This window comes from Orbicella faveolata, unplaced genomic scaffold (genome assembly GCF_042242905.1).
Source record: "Orbicella faveolata isolate gen_17 unplaced genomic scaffold, um_ofav_v1 contig_4, whole genome shotgun sequence".
Classification (NCBI taxonomy): Eukaryota; Metazoa; Cnidaria; class Anthozoa; order Scleractinia; family Merulinidae; genus Orbicella; species Orbicella faveolata.
The window spans coordinates 8,331,846-8,355,104 of NW_028301569.1; the positions used below are offsets into that span (position 1 = coordinate 8,331,846).

A 23,259-nucleotide genomic window follows, 5' to 3' on the forward strand; every position below is an offset into this window, starting at 1 on the left:
TTGCAATTTGTATCATATAATTTTCCCTGTAATATAGTAATAAATAAGTCACTAGTTAGTGCCAGGTGAAAACTCATGAAAACTCAATACGGTTGCTTAACTTTTTTGAAAATTTTAAGGGGGAGGTGTTTAATACTTTCATCCAAAATTGATTTCAACATCGCCTCCATTTTTTTGTCTTGATCCATCTTATCTTGAATTGATTACAGTGAACCTGCTAGCAGATTTGAACAAACCATATGACACTACTATGGCAGTGTTCATTTTAAACTGTTTTTCATCCTTATTGACAGCTTATCGGAGTTTGAAGAAGGTAAATGAAGAGAATCATCCAGTGGAAAACGATGATTTGTCTTTGTTCTCTTTGCGCCTTGTTGGAAACCAACTTGAAGTCATTCCTTTTATCAAGGCTGAAAATGGTGCAAATGAGCACAAACAGCTAGACTCTGGAGAGGTGGAGTCACACAGCAGTGAAGATGACATGAATGAAAATGAGTATGAATGTGTCAGTTTTAAAACTGATCAACATGGTCTCAATCAGATTGAAAGTGTAAGTGTTTACTGCCAACTACGCTACCTGAAAGGTAAATTACAATCCCTTTGTGACTAGGCGTCATTCTCTGTGAAGTGGCCATCGTCATTGCTTAAGGTTTCTATTCCTGTGCAAACATGGAATGCATTTTTGAAGTTTTCCTCCTTTCTCTTTTGTTTTATCCTCACAGCGTCTTGTTCTGTTGTGTAAATGGCTAATCAATTATAATTCTATTGGTTAGGAGATCATCGCCTCAGCAAGTATTAAAGCTATGCGATATCAATTATGTAAGTTTATTACCTAAAAGGTCAACCTTATTTGCAAGTGATATCTAATGAGATAAGCATAGAATCACAGACCATGTATACACCTGTATTGCATCTGAAGTGGTGCGAGAAAGGAAAGGAATTTACACCCTGTTTATATGGTAACATGGTGAATGAAACTTCTGTCATTGTGAGGTTTGGCCATTCTTGGGGTGTTACTAAACAGCATAACGAAGTAACAAGAAACCGAGTAATGGGAAAAAATTGTAAAATCTTTTAAACATGTGTAAAATTGATTAAAACAGATAAAAAGTAAAGGAAGAATGTTTTTCAAGGCATGGAAAGGCATTTCGTTGTTTAAAATTCACGTAACAGCTGCCTATATCATTCCATGTACACATGATACCGCGCTGAAGGAAGGACCTGGATAGTGTATATATTTTTCTTTCTTACATCAAAGTGTTCAAAATTATATGCAAATCAGGTCTAAAATTCTTAAATTTTGAAGAGGCCAATGCCCAAGACTATTGTGGCAGACCACCGTGGAAAGTTTGCGAAACCTGAAATTTGATACTATGCATATCTTCTTTGTCAGTTGGTGGAAAACAAATCTATCACCTGACGGTTGCAGTGGTCGAATAACTTAAAGTGGCCCAGTTAGATTTTTCAATGGTGACACCACAGACTGCCCAAGCTCACAATGCGAGGAGTTATTATTTTTTTTAAATCTTTATGCGAACGTTCAGCGCGCGAAACGTGACACAGTTACTGCCAACATCTACTACTACATTTTACGACACTCGATTGTGGACTGACCCCCACTCGAAGCGAAAAAAAAACACTGAAATCCCGCCAGCCACCCCAATTCCTCCGCAGAATCCTAGTACAGGGTTAAGCACTCCCTTTCAGTTAAATTCCAAGCCAAATTCATCTCCACAGCGCACGATACAAAGCTCTGAATCGAAGAAACCTAACCATCCGAAATCAGTGATCATGCTGCTGGGACCAACCACGGACACATTCGAAACCCGAGCGGAATGCCGCGCTAACAAATTGAACCTGACCAGGGCAAGGGAGGGCACAGTTCTCGACAAGCTAGATACTTTGCTCCACGGTCCCCTGGAAAGATTTTTGTCCAGGCCGGTCAATTTTCCTGAAATCTAGAGGTTTTCTTTCTAAACTGTCTGCTGTACTTGTAGTTTAGATAGTGTGCCTGATGTGTAGCGAGTTTTAACAAATTCTATGAGACCGATTGTGAGAAATCTTTTGCTGAAGTTTTCTACTGTTAGCATGAAACAAATCTAATGGAGTCGCTCTAGCATATGTTTGCCGAGCTTACGGAAAGCGCATTTGGAGCACATGTCATTTTTTATACACATGAACCACATTTCCTGAAAAGTGGAACAAAATCGCTTCATTTAGGTGGCTATTTTGCTTTTTGGTCAAAACTTGGCTATGTTTTTACACCGAGGCGAATATTAAAAAAACTTCGTGATAAATTTTTTTTAAACTCGGCCCTCAATGGGATAAATTCATATTCAACGTCATCCCGGAGTTTCAAATTATTTGAAACATTTTAAGGCTGATATTTTTCAGCCTCAACCCAGGAAAATATTGCGCTGATTTTCACTCATGTTGTTTGTTGTCTTTGACATTACAATGTTCTTTTCTCTCAAATCACCATGCTATTGTACATTTCTGTATATCATGAATTCATAAAGCGCGTAGTAGTTGATGTTCAAGTCAATCTTTCTGAAAGTCAAGAGGAGTGATTTCTCTGAGATTTTCACTCGAGGTAATTAGATGTCATAAGATTCATTTAAGACCAGAATACCATTTAGTCAAGTCTTGTGGACATAGTTTACAATTACATTTAAAACGGCTTTGTTTTGTTGTATTTTGACACCTTGCAACTTCAGTCGTAATTTTCTTGAAAAAGCTTTCATGGAATTTTTTTTTAAATTTTGCCATTGTTAAGACAACTATGTCAAGTCTGAGATCCCGCCTGCGTACTGTCAAAAGTTGGACTGCTGGTCCAAGACTCTTCTGTGATTTAAATGGCTTATCAATTATGATTCTGTTCGTTAGGGAAATCACAAGCTCGCCATGATTTGATGGAAGCCAGAAAAGAAATGATTGCCTCGCTAGAAAGATGCAGAGAAATCATAGGTATGTTTGTTACTTAGAGGTCAATTTCCTTTGCAAGTGATACCTAACTAATGAGATAAACATGGAATCACAGACCATGTATACACCTGTATTACACCCCTAGCAATGAAGTAAGTTTTTAACCTATAGGTCAACTTTATTTGCAAGTGAGATAAGCATGGAATCGCAGACCATTTATACACCTGTATTGCACCTCAAGCAGTGCTAGAAAGAAAAGGAGATATACACTCTGTTAATATGGTAACATGGTAAATAAAACTTCCATTATTGCGAGCTTTAGCCCTTCTTCAAAGCCAGAAGTAGGTTGAAGAGATTCAGAACGGGATTACTAGCAATTTTATTACTATAGTAGTCTTTCTTTTTATGCCATTCGCAAACACAAGGTCATAAAGAACATTGCTGTCCACATGTGCAATGCCTTTTGCAGTTTCCTTTTTGCCTTTTTCTTTATTACTTCTTATTCTGTAGTGTAAGTGGCTTATCAATTATGATTTTGTTGGTTAATGGTTCAAGGAAAAACACTTCTTGAAGCCGTTGTTCGCCACTTGCTTAATTGGGTGGCATTATCTCGAAAACAAGATTCCGAGAGAGTTCATTACCTAGGGGTCAACCTTATTTTCAAATCATACCTAACTGATAAGATAAGCATGGAATCACAGACCATGTATTCACATGTATTGCACCTCAAGTGGTGCTAGAAAGGAAAGGAAATTTACACCCTGTTTATATGGTGACACGGTAAATGAACCTGTCATTATGAGCTTTGGCCATTCACAGGGTGTTACTAAACAGAGAAACAAAGTAACAAGAAACTGAGTAACAGGAAAAAAATTGTAAAATCTTTTAGACACGTGTAAAATTGATTGAAACAGATAAAAAGTAGAAAAAGAATGTCTTTCAATGCACAGAAAGGCATTTTGCTGTTTGAAATTGATGTAATGGCTGCCTATATCATTAAATGTACACATGATACTGCGCTGAAGGAAGGACCTGGATAGTGTGTATATTTTTCTTTCTTACGTCAAAGTGTTCAAAACTATAGGCAAAGTGGCTAAGGTTTAAAACTCTTAAATTTTCAAGAGGCCAATGCCCAAGACTATTGCAGCGGATCACCCTGGAAAGTTTTCAAAACCTGAAATTTGATACTATACATATCATCTTTGTCAGTTGGTAGAAAGGAAATCTTTCACCTGACGGACGGTTGCAGTGGTCGAATAACTTAAAGTGGCCCGATTGGATTTTTCAATAGTGACACCTTCCAACTTAAAATATGTGTGTAAATCACAATGCATTAAAACATAATGTAGGAGATTGATATCCACACTTTCGCTAGGGATAGACCAAAGTTTCGGGTGCGGTGTATTTTATCGAGATCGGAGTTATCATAGCAATCCAATGACGTCATTGCTGTTTTTACTCACGATTGATTTTGTTGAAATCTAGAGGTTTTCTTTCTAAACTGTCTACTGTACTTGTAGTTTAGATAGTGTGCCTAATTTGTAGCGAGTTTAAAGAAATTCTATGAGAGTGATTATGAGAAAACTTTTGCTGAAGTTTTCGACTGTTAACATGAAACAAATCTAATCGAGTTGTTCCAGTATATGTTTGCCGGGCTCTCGGAAAGCGCATTTGGCACACGTTATTTTTATACACATGAACCACATTTCCTGCAAAGTGGAACAAAATCGCTTCATTTGATTTCGTAAAATATGAACTTGAATAAGGTGGCTATTTTGCTTTTTTGTGAAAACTTGGCTATGTTTTTACACTGAGGCAAATATTAAAAAAATGTTCCTGATGAATTTCTTTTAAACTCAGCCCTCAATGAGATAAATTCATATTCAGCACAATCCAGGAGTTTCAAATTAAATGAAACATTTCAAGTCTGCTATTTTTCAGCATCAACCCAGGAAAATATTGCACTGATTTTCACTCATGTTGGTTGTTGTCTTTATTATAATGTTCTTTTGTCTTGAATCACCATGCTACTGTACATTTCTGTATATCATGAATTCATAAAGCGCACAATTGCTTTCCGGCGATTGTCCCGTAGCATGCTAAAACATGTATGAGTTGTGAGTGCAAGTGGAAAATCACTATGTCTGATATCTTGTTTATGTTTAAGGTAAATGTAAACAAGACGTATTTTTTATTGCTATTGTAGAGCTAGCATGGGATATTTTAGCATGCTTTGGAAAAGTGCCAGAAAGCAATTGAACGTTTTATAAATTCGTGATATACAGAAATGTACAATAGCATGGTGATTCAAGACAAAAGAACATTATAATGCAGACAAGAAACAACATGACTCAAAATCGGCACAATATTTTCCTGAGGAGACACTGAAAAATAGTAGCCTTAAAATGTTTCAATTAATTTGAAACTCCAGGATTACGTTGAATATGAATTTATCCCATCAAGGACCAAGTCTCCCAGTTTAGTAATTTTAGGGGCAATGGTTGATAGAAAGCAAAATAACACCCCACACTAGTTGATATTCAAGCCAATGTTTCTGAAAGTCAAGCAGAGCAATTTCTCTGAGATTTTCACTCGAGGTAATTAGATGTTATAAGATTCATTTAAGACCAGAATACCTTTTAGTCAAGTCTTGTGGAGATAGTTAACAATTACATGTGAAATGGCTTTGTTTTGTTGTAGTTTGACACCTTGAAACTTCAGTCGTAATTTTTTCCAAAAAGCTTTCATGGATTTTTTTTTTAAATTTTGCCATTGTTAAGACAACTATGTCAAGTCTGAGATCCCGAGTGCGTACTGTCAAAATTATCCCTGGTGGCAAGTTATTCCGTGTTATGTAAAATGAGGCATGGCGTCATTTTGTTGCTATGGTAACTCAGATCCTGGTTAAGTGTACCCCATTTGAGACTTTCATCTTTCTCTAGCACACCAGTAATGTTCGATTTTCTGTTGGATTAATTGTGGTGCTGCTCTAGTCACTCAAAGTTGAACGGTATTGTTACTCACTAATTCGATTTAGCCACCTCAGAGCAGACATCAACTTACGATGACGACTAGAAAAGTGAAGAAAGAAGAAATTGCAACTAAGCCATGGCGACCAAGTCAAAAGACCTTAGCCAATCCAAACTATGATTTTCTAGAATGAAAACAATTAAAAGTTGGACTGCTGTTGCAAGACTCTTCTGTGATTTAAATGGCTTATCAATTACGATTCTGTTCGTTAGGGAAATCTGAAGCTTGTCTTGAGTTGATGGAAGCCAGAAAAGAAATGATGGCCTCGCTAGAAAGATGCAGAGAAATGATGGGTATGTTTGTTACTTAGAGGTCAATTTTCTTTGCAATTGATACCTAACTAATGAGATAAGCATGTAATCACAGACCATGTATACACCTGTATTACACCCCTAGCAATGAAGTTAGTGTTTAACCTATAGGTCAACTTTATATGCAAGTGAGATAAGTATAGAAACGCAGACCATTGATACACCTGTATTGCACCTCAAGCAGTGCTAGAAAGAAAAGGAGATATACACTCTGTTAATATGGTAACATGGTAAATGAAACGTCCATCATTGTAAGCTTTAGCCCTTCTTCAAAGCCAGAAGTAGGTTGAAGAGATTCAGAAGGGGATTACTAACAATTTTATTACTATAGTAGTCTTTCTGTTTATGCCATTGGCAAACACAAGGTCATAAAAAAACATTGCTGTCCACATATGCAATTCCTGTTGCAGTTTTCTTTTTGCCTTTTTCTTTATTACTTCTTATTCTGTAGTGTAAGTGGCTTATCAATTATGATTTTGTTGATTAATGGTTCAAGGAAAAACACTTCTTGAAGCCGTCATTGGCCACTTGCTTAATTGGATGGCGTTATCTGGAAAACAAGAGTCCAGGAGAGTTCATTACCTAGGGGTCAACCTTATTTTCAAATCATACCTAACTGATAAGATAAGCATGGAATCACAGACCATGTATTCACGTCTATTTCACCTCAAGTGGTGCTAGAAAGGAAAGGAAATTTTCAAATAAAAGTTTATTGGTAGACTAAGAAGTCGTTGCTGATGCGTGACACTTGGTTAAAAAGGATTGAAGCGATACTGGATGTATCAATATCGGAAAGTGTCAAAAATGTTCATGAAAACACAGACGTTTCGGGTATATGACCCTTCTTCGGTGATAAAAAACCGTTAAAAAACCGTTAAAATACGCAGTAGATTTGTAACTACGTTAGATGGGCGCGCGCACGTAGAAAAATTGCGTGTACATTGCTTAAATGTAGCTGAAGTTTATGTTTAGTCCATGCGGCTGCACTGTTCCTAGCCGAAAAATAGGCCTCATCTCCTGTGGTTTTCGCTGGAGGTTGGTGCCTCCACACAAACGCATACCACACACCTGGACATCTGTGATACTGTGGCCCGTAGAGCTAAAATGTTGGGCCACAGGAAATCCAGGAGTGTTTTTGCGTATGCTTCGCAAATGCTCACCAAATCGACTTCTGAGGTTTTGACCGGTTTCACCGATGTAGAGATGGGAGCATCTGCGACAGGATATGCAATACACGAGATTTTCCGACATACATGTAAAATGTTCTCGGATGGTAAAGGTGCATTTAGGACCTGGTATCACAGTGAGAGGATTGATGTACTCACAGGTGTTGCAACGAGAGCGTTGACATGCACATGACCCAGGCTGCTCAGTCGAGGAGTTGTTGGTGGAGCGTACCAGTATGTTTCGTAGGTTGAGGTCGCGTTTGTATGCCATAAAAGGTGCTCGTGGGAAGATGTCACGTGTTTGCACTACCACCCTCAGCTAAGAACCTTGTCGTCACCACACCGCGCACATCTCGATTTTATCTTCTACCGAAGATACATAAACCCAACAACCCCGGACGGCCGATAGTGTCTGCTTGCAGTTGTCCTACGGAGAACATTTCTGCCTATCTTGATGAAGGTTTGGCTCCATTTGTAAAAAGTCTCCCAACCTATGTTAAGGACACTAACCATGCACTCCACATTTTCGATTCGTTCAGATTCGACACCGCTTCACAAGATCATCACTTTCTGTTTACTATGGACATCAAATCACTGTACACGGTTATTCCTAACAACTCTGGACTGCAAGCGCTGGCCTACTTCCTTGACAAGCGCGATGTCAAAGAACCTTCAACGTCCACCCTCACGAGACTAGCCGAGCTGGTGGTAACCTTAAACTCATTCTCTTTCAACAACGAATACTATCGTCAACTTGGTGGAGTTGCAATGGGTAGCAAAATGGGGCCAAACTATGCCTGCTTGTTCGTTGGACATGTAGAACAACAAATTCGCGAGCAGTACACCGGATTGATACCTCAGCTGCACAAAAGGTACATCGATGACGTTGTCGGAGCAGCGTGATGCCGGAGAGAGGAACTCGAAGCCTTCATTGACTTTGTTTCTAACTTCCACCCAGCACTTCAATTCACATCCAGTATTGCTGACACGGAACTACCCTTCCTGGACATCAACCTACGCATTTCTGATGATAAGATTCAAACCTCTGTCTTCTGCAAGGAAACAGATACTCACAACTACCTCCATTTCTCTTCTTTTCATCCTGACCACTGCAAGCGTGCTATCCCTTACAGCCAGTTCCTCTGCCTGCGTCGACTTTGCTCCGACGACGATGACTTCCTGGTTAAATCTCAGGACATGACTACATTTTTTACACAGCGTGGTTATCCGTGTACTTCGCTCGAGCATGATCTGCGTAGGGTAACAACCATCCGTCGTCCAGACGCTCTGAGCAGGTCCGAACGTGGTGAAAGAACAGTTGATAGAGTGCCTGTGGTCCTCACATACCACTCCTTTAACACCCAAATTAAACGGTATCTAATTCAGAACTTTCGCATTCTATCAACGGATCTGCAAACGTGTGACATCTTCCCACGAGCACCTTTTGTGGCATACAAACGCGACCTCAACCTACGAAACATGCTGGTACGCTCCACCAACAACTCTTCGACTGAGCAGCCTGGGTCATGTGCATGTCAACGCTCTCGTTGCAACACCTGTGAGTACATCAATCCTCTCACTGTGATACCAGGTCCTAAATGCACCTTTACCATCCGAGAACATTTTACATGTATGTCGGAAAATCTGGTGTATTGCATATCCTGTCACAGATGCTCCCATCTCTACATCGGTGAAACCGGTCGAAGCTTCAGAAGTCGATTTGGTGAGCATTTCAGAAGCATACGCAAGAACACTCCTGGATTTCCTGTGGTCCAAAATTTCAACTCTGCGGGCCACAGTATCACGGATGTCCAGGTGAGTGGTATGCGTTTGTGTAGAGGCACCAACATCCAGCGAAAACAACAGGAGATGAGGCTGATTTTTAGGCTAGGAACAGTGCAGCCGCATGGACTAAACATAAACTTCAGCTACATTTAAGCAATGCACGTGCAATTTTTCTACGTGCGCGCGCCCATCTAACGTAGTTACAAATCTACTGCGTATTTTAACGGTTTTTTTAGCGGTTTTTTAACACTGAAGAAGGGTCATAAACCCGAAACGTCTGTGTTTTCATGAACATTTTTGACACTTTCCGATATTTATACATCCATTATCGCTTCAAGGAAATTTACACCCTGTTTATATGGTCACATGGTAAATGAAACTGTCATTGAGCTTTGGCCGTTCACGGGGTGTTACTAAACAGAGAAACAAAGTAACAAGAAACTGAGTAACAGGAAAAAATTGTCAAATCTTTTAGACATGTGTAAAATTGATTGAAACAGATAAAAAGTAAAGAAAGAATGTCTTTCAAGGCACAGAAAGGCATTTTGCTGTTTGACATTGATGTAATGGCTGCCTATATCATTAAATGTACACGTGATACCGCGCTGAAGGAAGGACCTGGATAGTGTGTATATTTTTCTTTCTTATGTCAAAGTGTTCAAAATTATAGGCAAAGTGGCTAAGGTTTAAAACTCTTAAATTTTAAAGAGGCCAATGCCCAAGACTATTGCGGCCGATCACCCTGGAAAGTTTTCGAAACCTGAAATTTGATACCATACATATCATCTTTGTCAGTTGGTAGAAAGGAAATCTTTCACCTGACGGATGGTTGCAGTGGTTGAATAACTTAAAGTGGCCCGATTGGATTTTTCAATAGTGACACCTTCCAACTTAAAATACGTGTGTAAATCACAATGCATTAAAACATAATGTAAGAGATTGATATCCACACTTTTGCTAGGGATAGACCAAAGTTTCGGGTACGGTGTAATTTATCGAGATCGGAGTTACCATAGTAATCCAATGATGTCATTGCTGTTTTTACTTTCGATTGATTTCCTTGAAATCTAGAGGTTTTCTTTCTAAACTGTCTACTGTACTTGTAGTTTAGATAGTGTGCCTAATGTGTAGCGAGTTTAAAGAAATTCTATGAGAGTGATTATGAGAAAACTTTTGCTGAAGTTTTCGACTGTTAACATGAAACAAATCTAATCAAGTTGTTCCAGTATATGTTTACCGGGCTCACGGAAAGCGCATTTGGCACACGTTATTTTTTTACACATGAACCACATTTCCTGCAAAGTGGAACAAAATCGCTTCATTTGATTTCGAAAAATATGAACTTGAATAAGGTGGCTATTTTGCTTTTTTGTGAAAACTTGGCTATGTTTTTACACTGAGGCAAATATTAAAAAAATGTTCCTGATGAATTCCAGGATTACGTTGAATATGAATTTATCCCATCAAGGACCAAGTCTCTTAGATTAGTAATTTTAGGGGCAATTTTTGATAGAAAGCAAAATAACACCCCACACTAGTTGATCTTCAAGCCAATGTTTCTCAAAGTCAAGCAGAGCAATTTCTCTGAGATTTTCACTCGAGGTAATTAGATGTTATAAGATTCATTTAAGACCAGAATACCATTTAGTCAAGTCTTCTGGACATAGTTTACAATTACATTTAAAACGGCTTTGTTTTTTTGTATTTTGACATCTCGAAACTTCAGTCATAATTTTCTCGAAAACCCTTTCGTGGATTTTTTTTTTGTTGAATTTTGCCATTGTTCTGACAACTATGTGAAGTCTGAGATCCCGAGTGCGTACTGTCAAAATTATCCCTGGTGGCAAGTTATTCCGTGTTATGTAAAATGAGGCATGGCGTCATTTTGTTGCTATGGTAACTCAGATCCTGGTTAAGTGTACCCCATTTGAGACTTTCATCTTTCTCTAGCACACCAGTAATGTTCGATTTTCTGTTGGATTAATTGTGGTGCTGCTCTAGTCACTCAAAGTTGAACGGTATTGTTACTCACAAATTCGATTTAGCCACCTCAGAGCAGACATCAACTTACGATGACAACTAGAAAAGTGAAGAAAGAAGAAATTGTAACTAAGCCATGGCGACTGAGTCAAAAGACCTTAGCCAATCCAAACTATGATTTTCTAGAATGAAAACAATTAAAAGTTGGACTGCTGGTGCAAGACTCTTCTGTGATTTAAATGGCTTATCAATTACGATTCTGTTCGTTAGGAAAATCAGAAGCTCGTCTTGATGTGATGGAAGCCAGAAAAGAATTTATTGCCTCAGTAGAAAGATTGAGAGAAATCAGAGGTATGTTTGTTACTTAGAGGTCAATTTTCTTTGCAAGTGATACGTAACTAATGAGATAAGCATGGAATCACAGACCATGTATACACCTCTATTACACCCCTAGCAATGAAGTAAGTCTTTAACCTATAGGTCAACTTTATTTGCAAGTGAGATAAGCATGGAATCGCAGACCATTTATACACCTGTATTGCACCTCAAGCAGTGCTAGAAAGAAAAGGAGATATACACTCTGTTAATATGGTAACATGGTAAATGAAACTTCCATCATTGTGAGCTTTAGCCCTTCTTCAAAGCCAGAAGTGGGTTGAAGAGATTCAGAAGGGGATTACTAGCAATTTTATTACTATAGTAGTCTTTCTTTTTATGCCATTGGCAAACACAAGGTGATAAAAAAACATTGCTGTCCACATATGCAATGCGTTTGCAGTCTTCTTTTTGCCTTTTTCTTTATTACTTCTTATTCTGTAGTGTAAGTGGCTTATCAATTATGATTTTGTTGATGAATGGTTCAAGGAAAAACACTTCTTGAAGCCGTCGTAGGCTACTTGCTTAATTGGATGGCGTTATCTCGAAAACAAGATTCTGAGAGAGTTCATTACCTAGGGGTCAACCTTACTTTCAAATCATACCTAACTGATAAGATAAGCATGGAATCACAGACCATGTATTCACGTGTATTGCACCTCAAGTGGTGCTAGAAAGGAAAGCAAATTTACACCCTGTTTATGTGGTGACATGGTAAATGAAACTGTCATTGTGAGCTTTGGCCATTCACGGGGTGTTACTAAACAGAGAAACAAAGTAACAAGAAACTGAGTAACAGGAAAAAATTGTCAAATCTTTTAGACATGTGTAAAATTGATTGAAACAGATAAAAAGTAAAGAAAGAATGTCTTTCAAGGCACAGAAAGGCATTTTGCTGTTTGACATTGATGTAATGGCTGCCTATATCATTAAATGTACACATGATACTGCGCTGAAGGAAGGACCTGAATAGTGTGTATATTTTTCTTTCTTACGTCAAAGTGTTCAAAATTTTAAGCAAAGTGGCTAAGGTTTAAAACTCTTAAATTTTAAAGAGGCCAATGCCCAAGACTATTGCGGTGGATCACGGTGGAAAGTTTTCCAAACCTGAAATTTGATACTATACATATCATCTTTGTCAGTTGGTAGAAAGGAAATCTTTCACCTGACGGACGGTTGCAGTGGTCGAATAACTTAAAGTGGCCCGATTGGATTTTTCAATAGTGACACCTTCCAACTTAAAATATGTGTGTAAATCACAATGCATTAAAACATAATGTAGGAGATTGATATCCACACTTTTGCTAGGGATAGACCAAAGTTTCGGGTGCAGTGTATTTTATCGAGATCGGAGTTACCATAGCAATCCAATGACGTCATTGGTGTTTTTACTCACGATTGATTTTGATGAAATCTAGAGGTTTTCTTTCTAAACTGTCTACTGTACTTGTAGTTTAGATAGTGTGCCTAATGTGTAGCGAGTTTAAAGAAATTCTATGAGAGTGATTATGAGAAAACTTTTGCTGAAGTTTTCGACTGTTAACATGAAACAAATCTAATCGAGTCGTTCCAGTATATGTTTGCCGGGCTCACGGAAAGCGCATTTGGAGCACGTTATTTTTATACACATGAACCACATTTCCTGCAAAGTGGAACAAAATCGCTTCATTTGATTTCGAAAAATATGCACTTGAATAAGGTGGCTATTTTGCTTTTTTGTGAAAACTTGGCTATGTTTTTACACTGAGGCAAATATTAAAAAAATGTTCCTGATGAATTTCTTTTAAACTCAGCCCTCAATGAGATAAATTCATGTTCAGCGTAATCCAGGAGTTTCAAATTAAATGAAACATTTTAAGTCTGCTATTTTTCAGCATCAACCCAGGAAAATATTGCGCTGATTTTCACTGGTGTTGGTTGTTGTCTTTATTATAATGTTCTTTTGTCTTGAATCACCATGCTATTGTACATTTCTGTACATCATGAATTGATAAAGCCCACAATTGCCTTCCGGCGATTGTCCCGTAGCATGCTAAAACATGTATGAGTTGTGAGTGCAAGTGGAAAATCACTATGCCTGATATCTTGTTTATGTTTAACATAAACGTAAACTAGACGTATATTTTATTGCTATTGTAGAGCTAGCATGGGATATTTTAGCATGCTTTGGAAAAGCGCCGGAAAGCAATTGCACGTTTTATGAATTCGTGATGTACAGAAATGTACAATAGCATGGTGATTCAAGACAAAAGAATATTATAATGCAGACAAGAAACAACATGAATGAAAATCGGCGCAATATTTTCCTGAGGAGACACTGAAAAATAGTAGCCTTAAAATGTTTCAATTAATTTGAAACTCCAGGATTACGTTGAATATGAATTTATCCCATCAAGGACCAAGTCTCCCAGTTTAGTAATTTTGGGGGCAATTTTTGATAGAAAGCAAAATAACACCCCACACTAGTTGATATTCAAGGCAATGTTTCTGAAAGTCAAGCAGAGCAATTTCTCTAAGATTTTCACTCGGAGTAATTAGATGTTATAAGATTCATTTAAGACCAAAATACCATTTAGTGAAGTCTTGTGGACATAGTTTACAATTACATTTAAAACGGCTTTGTTTTTTTGTATTTTGACACCTTGAAACTTCAGTCGTAATTTTCTCGAAAAAGCTTTCATGGATTTTTTTTTTTAAATTTTGCCATTGTTAAGACAACTATGTGAAGTCTGAGATCCCGACTGCGTACTGTCAAAATTATCCCTGGTGGCAAGTTATTCCGTGTTATGTAAAATGAGGCATGGCGTCATTTTGTTGCTATGGTAACTCAGATCCTGGTTAAGTGTACCCCATTTGAGACTTTCATCTTTTTCTAGGACACCAGTAATGTTCGATTTTCTGTTGGATTAATTGTGGTGCTGCTCTAGTCACTCAAAGTTGAACGGTATTGTTACTCACAAATTCGATTTAGCCACCTCAGAGCAGACATCAACTTACGATGACAACTAGAAAAGTGAAGAAAGAAGAAATTGCAACTAAGCCATGGCGACCGAGTCAAAAGACCTTAGCCAATCCAAACTATGATTTTCTAGAATGAAAACAATTAAAAGGTGGACTGCTGGTGCAAGACTCTTCTGTGATTTAAATGGCTTATGAATTACGATTCTGTTCGTTAGGAAAATCAGAAGCTCGTCTTGATGTGATGGAAGTCCAAAAAGAATTGATTGCCTCAGTAGAAAGATTGAGAGAAATCAGAGGTATGTTTGTTACTTAGAGGTCAATTTTCTTTGCAAGTGATACGTAACTAATGAGATAAGCATGGAATCACAGACCATGTATACACCTCTATTACACCCCTAGTAATGAAGTAAGTCTTTAACCTATAGGTCAACTTTATTTGCAAGTGAGATAAGCATGGAATCGCAGACCATTTATACACCTGTATTGCACCTCAAGCAGTGCTAGAAAGAAAAGGAGATATACACTCTGTTAAAATGGTAACATGGTAAATGAAACTTCCATCATTGTGAGCTTTAGCCCTTCTTCAAAGCCAGAAGCAGGTTGAAGAGATTCAGAAGGGGATTACTAGCAATTTTATTACTATAGTAGTCTTTCTTTTTATGCCATTGGCAAACACAAGGTCATAAAAAAACATTGCTGTCCACATATGCAATGCGTTTGCAGTCTTCTTTTTGCCTTTTTCTTTATTACTTCTTATTCTGTAGTGTAAGTGGCTTATCAATTATGATTTTGTTGATGAATGGTTCAAGAAAAAACACTTCTTGAAGCCGTCGTAGGCTACTTGCTTAATTGGATGGCGTTATCTCGAAAACAAGATTCTGAGAGAGTTCATTTCCTAGGGGTCAACCTTACTTTCAAATCATACCTAACTGATAAGATAAGCATGGAATCACAGACCATGTATTCACGTCTATTGCACCTCAAGTGGTGCTAGAAAGGAAAGGAAATTTACACCCTGTTTATATGGTGACATGGTAAATGAAACTGTCATTGTGAGCTTTGGCCATTCACGGGGTGTTACTAAACAGAGAAACAAAGTAACAAGAAACTGAGTAACAGGAAAAAATTGTCAAATCTTTTAGACATGTGTAAAATTGATTGAAACAGATAAAAAGTAAAGAAAGAATGTCTTTCAAGGCACAGAAAGGCATTTTGCTGTTTGAAATTGATGTAATGGCTGCCTATATCATTAAATGTACACATGATACCGCGCTGAAGGAAGGACCTGAATAGTGTGTATATTTTTCTTTCTTACGTCAAAGTGTTCAAAATTTTAAGCAAAGTGGCTAAGGTTTAAAACTCTTAAATTTTCAAGAGGCCAATGCCCAAGGCTATTGCGGCGGATCACTGTGGAAAGTTTTCGAAACCTGAAATTTGATAGTATACCTATCATCTTTGTCAGTTGGTAGAAAGGAAATCTTTCACCTGACGGATGGTTGCAGTGGTCGAATAACTTAAAGTGGCCCGATTGGATTTTTCAATAGTGACACCTTCCAACTTAAAATACGTGTGTAAATCACAATGCATTAAAACATAATGTAGGAGATTGATATCCACACTTTTGCTAGGGATAGACCAAAGTTTATGGTGCGGTGTATTTTATTGAGATCGGACTTACCATAGTAATTCAATGACGTCATTGCTGTTTTTACTTACGATTGATTTTCTTGAAATCTAGAGGTTTTCTTTCTAAACTGTCTACTGTACTTGTAATGTAGATAGTGTGCCTAATGTGTAGCGAGTTTAAAGAAATTCTATGAGAGTGATTACGAGAAAACTTTTGCTGAAGTTTTCGACTGTTAACATGAAACAAATCTAATCAAGTTGTTCCAGTATATGTTTGCCGGGCTCACGGAAAGCGTATTTGGCACATGTTATATTTATACACATGAACCACATTTCCTGCAAAGTGGAACAAAATCGCTTCATTTGATTTCGTAAAATATGAACTTGAATAAGATGGCTATTTTGCTTTTTTGTGAAAACTTGGCTATGTTTTTACACTTAGACAAATATTAAAAAAATGTTCTGGATGAATTTCTTTTAAACTCAGCCCTCAATGAGATAAATTCATATTTAGCGTAATCCACGAGTTTCAAATTAAATGAAACATTTTAAGTCTGCTATTTTGCGCATCAACCCAGGAAAATATTGCACTGATTTTCACTCATGTTGGTTGTTGTCTTTATTATAATGTTCTTTTGTCTTGAATCACCATGCTATTGTACATTTCTGTATCTCATGAATTCATAAAGCACACAATTGCTTTCCGGCGATTGTCCCGTAGCATGCTAAAACATGTATGAGTTGTGAGTGCAAGTGGAAAATCACTATGCCTGATATCTTGTTTATGTTTAACATAAACGTAAACAAGACGTATATTTTATTGCTATTGTAGAGCTAGCATGGGATGTTTGAGCATGCTTTGGAAAAGCGCCGGAAAGCAATTGCACGTTTCATGAATTCGTGATTTACAGAAATGTACAATAGCATGGTGATTCAGGAGAAAAGAACATTATAATGCAGACAAGAAACAACATGAGTGAAAATCAGCACAATATTTTCCTGAGGAGACACTGAAAAATAGTAGCCTTAAAATGTTTCAATTAATTTGAAACTCCGGGATTACATTGAATATGAATTTATCCCATCAAGGACCAAGTCTCCCAGTTTAGTAATTTTTGGGGGAATTTTTGATAGAAAGCAAAATAACACCCCACACTAGTTGATATTCAAGGCAATGTTTCTGAAAGTCAAGCAGAGCAATTTCTCTGCGATTTTCACTCGGAGTAATTAGATGTTATAAGATTCATTTAAGACCAGAATACCATTTAGTTAAGTCTTGTGGACATAGTTTACAATTGCATTTAAAACGGCTTTGTTTTTTTGTATTTTGACACCTTGAAACTTCAGTCGTAATTTTCTCGAAAAAGCTTTCATGGATTTTTTTTTTTTAATTTTGCCATTGTTAAGACAATTATGTGAAGTCTGAGATCCCGACTGCGTACTGTCAAAATTATCCCTGGTAGCAAGTTATTCTGTGTTATGTAAAATGACGCATGGCGTCATTTTGTTGCTATGGTAACTCAGATCCTCTTTAAGTGTACCCCATTTGAGACTTTCATCTTTCTCTAGCACACCAGTAATGTTCGATTTTCTGTTGGATTAATTGTGGTGCTGCTCTAGTCACTCAAAGTTGAACGGTATTGTTACTCACAAATTCGATTTAGCCACCTCAGAGCAGACATCAACTTACGATGACAACTAGAAAAGTGAAGAAAGAAGAAATTGTAACTAAGCCATGGCGACCGAGTCAAAAGACTTTAGGCAATCCAAACTATGATTTTTTAGAATTAAAACAATTAAAAGGTGGACTGCTGGTCCAAGACTCTTCTGTGATTTAAATGGCTTATGAATTACGATTTTGTTCGTTAGGGAAATCAGAAGCTCTTCTTGATGTGATGGAAGCCAGAAAAGAAATGATTCCCTCCCTAGAAAGATTGAGAGAAATCAGAGGTATGTTTGTTACTTAGAGGTCAATTTTCTTTGCAAGTGATACCTAACTAATGAGATAAGCATGGAATCACAGACCATGTATACACCTCTATTACACCCCTAGCAATGAAGTAAGTCTTTAACCTATAGGTCAACTTTATTTGCAAGTGAGATAAGCATGGAATCGCAGACCATTTATACACCTGTATTGCACCTCAAGCAGTGCTAGAAAGAAAAGGAGATATACACTCTGTTAATATGGTAACATGGTAAATGAAACTTCCATCATTGTGAGCTTTAGCCCTTCTTCAAAGCCAGAAGTAGGTTGAAGAGATTCAGAAGGGGATTACTAGCAATTTTATTACTATAGTAGTCTTTCTTTTTATGCCATTGGCAAACACAAGGTCATAAAAAAACATTGCTGTCCACATATGCAATGCGTTTGCAGTCTTCTTTCTGCCTTTTTCTTTATTACTTCTTATTCTGTAGTGTAAGTGGCTTATCAATTATGATTTTGTTGGTGAATGGTTCAAGGAAAAACACTTCTTGAAGCCGTCGTTGGCCACTTGCTTAATTGGATGGCGTTATCTCAAAAACAAGATTCTGAGAGAGTTCATTACCTAGCAGTCAACGTTATTTTCAAATCATACCTAACTGATAAGATAAGCATGGAATCACAGACCATGTATTCACGTCTATTGCACCTCAAGTGGTGCTAGAAAGGAAAGCAAATTTACACCCTGTTTATATGGTAACATGGTAAATGAAACTGTCATTGTGAGCTTTGGCCATTCACGGGGTGTTACTAAACAGAGAAACAAAGTAACAAGAAACTGAGTAACAGGAAAACATTGTAAAATCTTTTAGACATGTGTAAAATTGATTGAAACAGATAAAAAGTAAAGAAAGAATATCTTTCAAGGCACAGAAAGGCATTTTGCTGTTTGAAATTGATGTAATGGCTGCCTATGTCATTAAATGTACACATGATACCGCGCTGAAGGAAGGACCTGAATAGTGTGTATATTTTTCTTTCTTACGTCAAAGTGTTCAAAAGTATAGGCAAAGTTGCTAAGGTCTAAAACTGTTAAATTTTCAAGAGGCCAATGCCCAAGACTATTGCAGCGGATCACCCTGGAAAGTTTTCAAAACCTGAAATTTGATACTATACATATCATCTTTGTCAGTTGGTAGAAAGGAAATCTTTCACCTGACGGATGGTTGCAGTGGTCGAATAACTTAAAGTGGCCCGATTGGATTTTTCAATAGTGACACCTTCCAACTTAAAATACGTGTGTAAATCACAATGCATTAAAACATAATGTAGGAGATTGATATCCACACTTTTGCTAGGGAGAGACCAAAGTTTATGGTGCGGTGTATTTTATCGAGATCGGAGTTACTATAGCAATCCAATGACGTCATTGCTGTTTTTACTAACGATTGATTTTGTTGAAATCTAGAGGTTTTCTTTCTAAACTGTCTACTGTACTTGTAGTTTAGATAGTGTGCCTAATGTGTAGCGAGTTTAAAGAAATTCTATGAGAGTGATTATGAGAAATTTTTTGCTGAAGTTTTCGACTGTTAACATGACACAAATCTAATCGAGTCGTTCCAGTATATGTTTGCCGGGCTCACGGAAAACGCATTTGGAGCACGTTATTTTTATACACATGAACCACATTTCCTGCAAAGTGGAACAAAATCGCTTCATTTGATTTCGTAAAATATGAACTTAAATAAGCTGGCTATTTTGCTTTTTTGTGAAAACTTGGCTATGTTTTTACACTGAGGCAAATATTAAAAAATGGTCTGGATGAATTTCTTTTAAACTCAGCCCTTAACGAGATAAATTCATATTCAGCGTAATCCAGGAGTTTCAAATTAAATAAAACATTTTAAGTCTGCTATTTTCAGAATCAACCCAGGAAAATATTGCGCTGATTTTCACTGGTGTTGGTTGTTGTCTTTATTATAATGTTCTTTTGTCTTGAATCACCATGCTATTGTACATTTCTGTATATCATGAATTCATAAAGCGCACAATTGCTTTCCGGCGATTGTCCAGTAGCATGCTAAAACATGTATGAGTTGTGAGTGCAAATGGAAAATCACTATGCCTGATATCTTGTTTATGTTCACCATAAACGTAAGCAAGACGCATATTTTATTGCTATTGTAGAGCTAGCATGGGATATTTTAGCATGCTTTGGAAAAGCGCCGGAAAGCAATTGCACGTTTTATGAATTCGTGCTATACAGAAATGTACAATAGCATGGTCATTAGAGACAAAAGAACATTATAATGCAGACAAGAAACAACATGAGAGAAAATCAGTGCAAAATTTTCCTGAGGAGACACTGAAAAATAGTAGCCTTAAAATGTTTCAATTAATTTGAAACTCCAGGATTACGTTGAATATGAATTTATCCCATCAAGGACCAAGTCTCCCCGTTTAGTAATTTTAGGAGCAATTTTTGATAGAAAGCAAAATAACACCCCACACTAGTTGATATTCAAGGCAATGTTTCTGAAAGTCAAGCAGAGCAATTTCTCTCAGATTTTCACTGGAGGTAATTACATGTTATAAGATTCATTTAAGACCAGAATATCATTTACTCAAGTCTTGTGGACATAGTTTACAATTGCATTTAAAACGGCTTTGTTTTGTTGTATTTTGACACCTTGAAACTTCAGTCGTAATTTTCTCGAAAAAGCTTTCATGGATTTTTTTTTTAAATTTTGCCATTGTTAAGACAACTATGTCAAGTCTGAGATCCCCACTGCGTACTGTCAAAATTATCCCTGGTGGCAAGTTATTCTGTGTTATGTAAAATGACGCATGGCGTCATTTTGTTGCTATGGTAACTCAGATCCTGGTTAAGTGTACCCCATTTGAGACTTTCATCTTTCTCTAGCACACCAGTAATGTTCGATTTTCTTTTGGATGGATTGTGGTGCTGCTCTAGTCACTCAAAGTTGAACGGTATTGTTACTCACAAATTCGATTTAGCCACCTCAGAGCAGACATCAACTTACGATGATCACTAGAAAAGTGAAGAAAGAAGAAATTGCAACTAAGCCATGGCGACCGAGTCAGAAGACCTTAGCCAATCCAAACTATGATTTTCTAGAATGAAAACAATTAAAAGTTGGACTGCTGGTGCAAGACTCTTCTGAGATTTAAATGGGTTATCAATTACGATTCTGTTCGTTAGGGAAATCAGAAGCTCGTCTTGATGTGATGGAAGCCAGAAAAGAATTGATTGCCTTGGTAGAAAGATGCAGAGAAATCACAGGTATGTTTGTTACTTAGAGGTCAATTTTCTTTGCAAGTGATACCTAACTAATGAGACAAGCATGGAATCACAGACCATGTATACACCTGTATTACACCCCTAGCAATGAAGTAAGTTTTTAACCTATAGGTCAACTTTATTTGCAAGTGAGATAAGCATGGAGTAACAGACCATTTATACACCTGTATTGCACCTCAAGCAGTGCTAGAAAGAAAAGGAGATATCCACTGTTAATATGGTAACAAGGTAAATGAAACTTCCATTATTGTGAGCTTTAGCCCTTCTTCAAAGCCAGAAGTGGGTTGAAGAGATTCAGAAGGGGATTACTAGCAATTCTATTACTATAGTAGCCTTTTTTCTTATGCCGTTGGCAAACACAAGGTCATAAAAAAACATTGCTGTCCACATATGCAATGCCTTTTGCAGTCTTCTTTTTGCCTTTTCCTTTATTACTTCTTATTCTGTAGTGTAAGTGGCTTATCAAATATGATTTTGTTGGTTAATGGTTCAAGGAAAAACACTTCTTCAAGCCGTCGTTGGCCACTTGCTTAATTGGATGGCGTTATCTTGAAAACAAGATTCCGAGAGAGTTCATTACCAAGGGGTCAACCTTATTTTCAAATCATACCTAACTGATAAGATAAGCATGGAATCACAGACTATGTATTCACATATATTGCGCCTCAAGTTGTGCTAGAAAGGAAAGGAAATTTACACCCTGTTTATATGGTGACATGGTAAATGAAACTGTCATTGTGAGCTTTGGCCATTCACGAGGTGTTACTAAACAGAGAAACAAAGTAACAAGAAACTGAGTAACAGGAAAAAATTGTCAAATCTTTTAGACATGTGTAAAATTGATTGAAACAGATAAAAAGTAAAGAAAGAATGTCTTTCAAGGCACAGAAAGGCATTTTGCTGTTTGAAATTGATGTAATGGCTGCCTATATCATTAAATGTACACATGATACCGCGCTGAAGGAAGGACCTGGATAGTGTGTATATTTTTCTTTCTGACGTCAAAGTGTTCAAAATTATGGGCAAAAAGGTCAAGGTTTAAAACTCTTAAATTTTCAAGAGGCCAATGCCCAAGACTATTGTGGCGGATCACTGTGGAAAGTTTTCGAAACCTGAAATTTGATACTATACATATCATCTTTCTGAGTTGGTAGAAAGGAAATCTTTCACCTGACGGACGGTTGCAGTGGTCGAATAACTTAAAGTGGCCCGATTGGATTTTTCAATAGTGACACCTTCCAACTTAAAATACGTGTGTAAATCACAATACATTAAAACATAATGTAGGAGATTGATATCCACACTTTTGCTAGGGATAGACCAAAGTTTCAGGTGCGGTGTATTTTATCGAGATCGGAGTTACCATAGCAATCCAGTGACGTCATTGCTGTTTTTACTCGCGATTGATTTTGTTGAAATCTAGAGGTTTTCTTTCTAAACTGTCTACTGTACTTGTAGTTTAGATAGTGTGCCTAATGTGTAGCGAGTTTAAAGAAATTCTATGAGAGTGATTATGAGAAAACTTTTGCTGAAGTTTTAGACTGTTAACATGAAACAAATCTAATCGAGTCGTTCCAGTATATGTTTGCCGGGCTCACAGAAAGCGCATTTGGCACATGTTATTTTTATACACATGAACCACATTTCCTGCAAAGTGGAACAAAATCGCTTCATTTGAGTTGGAAAAATATGAACTTGAATAAGGTGGCTATTTTGCTTTTTTGTGAAAACTTGGCTATGTTTTTACACTGAGGCAAATATTAAAAAATGTTCTTGATGAATTTCTTTTAAACTCAGCCCTCAATGAGATAAATTCATATTCAGCGTAATCCAGGAGTTTCAAATTAAATGAAA

General features: G+C 37.2%; 1 protein-coding gene and 1 pseudogene across 8 annotated transcripts in view; both read left to right on the forward strand.

Moving 5' to 3' along the window:
- Nucleotides 1-23,259, forward strand: part of LOC110062989 (uncharacterized) — a 78,039-nt gene that overhangs the window by 30,606 nt on the left and 24,174 nt on the right. For 4 of the 8 annotated variants that reach the window (XM_089275956.1, XM_089275957.1, XM_089275954.1 and 1 more), the window contains exons 15-22: nucleotides 294-550; nucleotides 774-819; nucleotides 2,887-2,967; nucleotides 6,168-6,248; nucleotides 11,468-11,548; nucleotides 14,749-14,829; nucleotides 18,029-18,109; nucleotides 21,307-21,387. In XM_089275956.1, coding sequence (XP_089132082.1) covers nucleotides 294-550; nucleotides 774-819; nucleotides 2,887-2,967; nucleotides 6,168-6,248; nucleotides 11,468-11,548; nucleotides 14,749-14,829; nucleotides 18,029-18,109; nucleotides 21,307-21,387 — 789 coding nt within the window. The remainder of the gene's footprint in view (nucleotides 1-293; nucleotides 551-773; nucleotides 820-2,886; nucleotides 2,968-6,167; nucleotides 6,249-11,467; nucleotides 11,549-14,748; nucleotides 14,830-18,028; nucleotides 18,110-21,306; nucleotides 21,388-23,259) is intronic. The other 4 variants (XM_089275959.1, XM_089275958.1, XM_089275961.1 and 1 more) reach the window with 4 other exon arrangements.
- On the forward strand, nucleotides 7,489-9,370 carry LOC149101325 (uncharacterized; annotated as a pseudogene).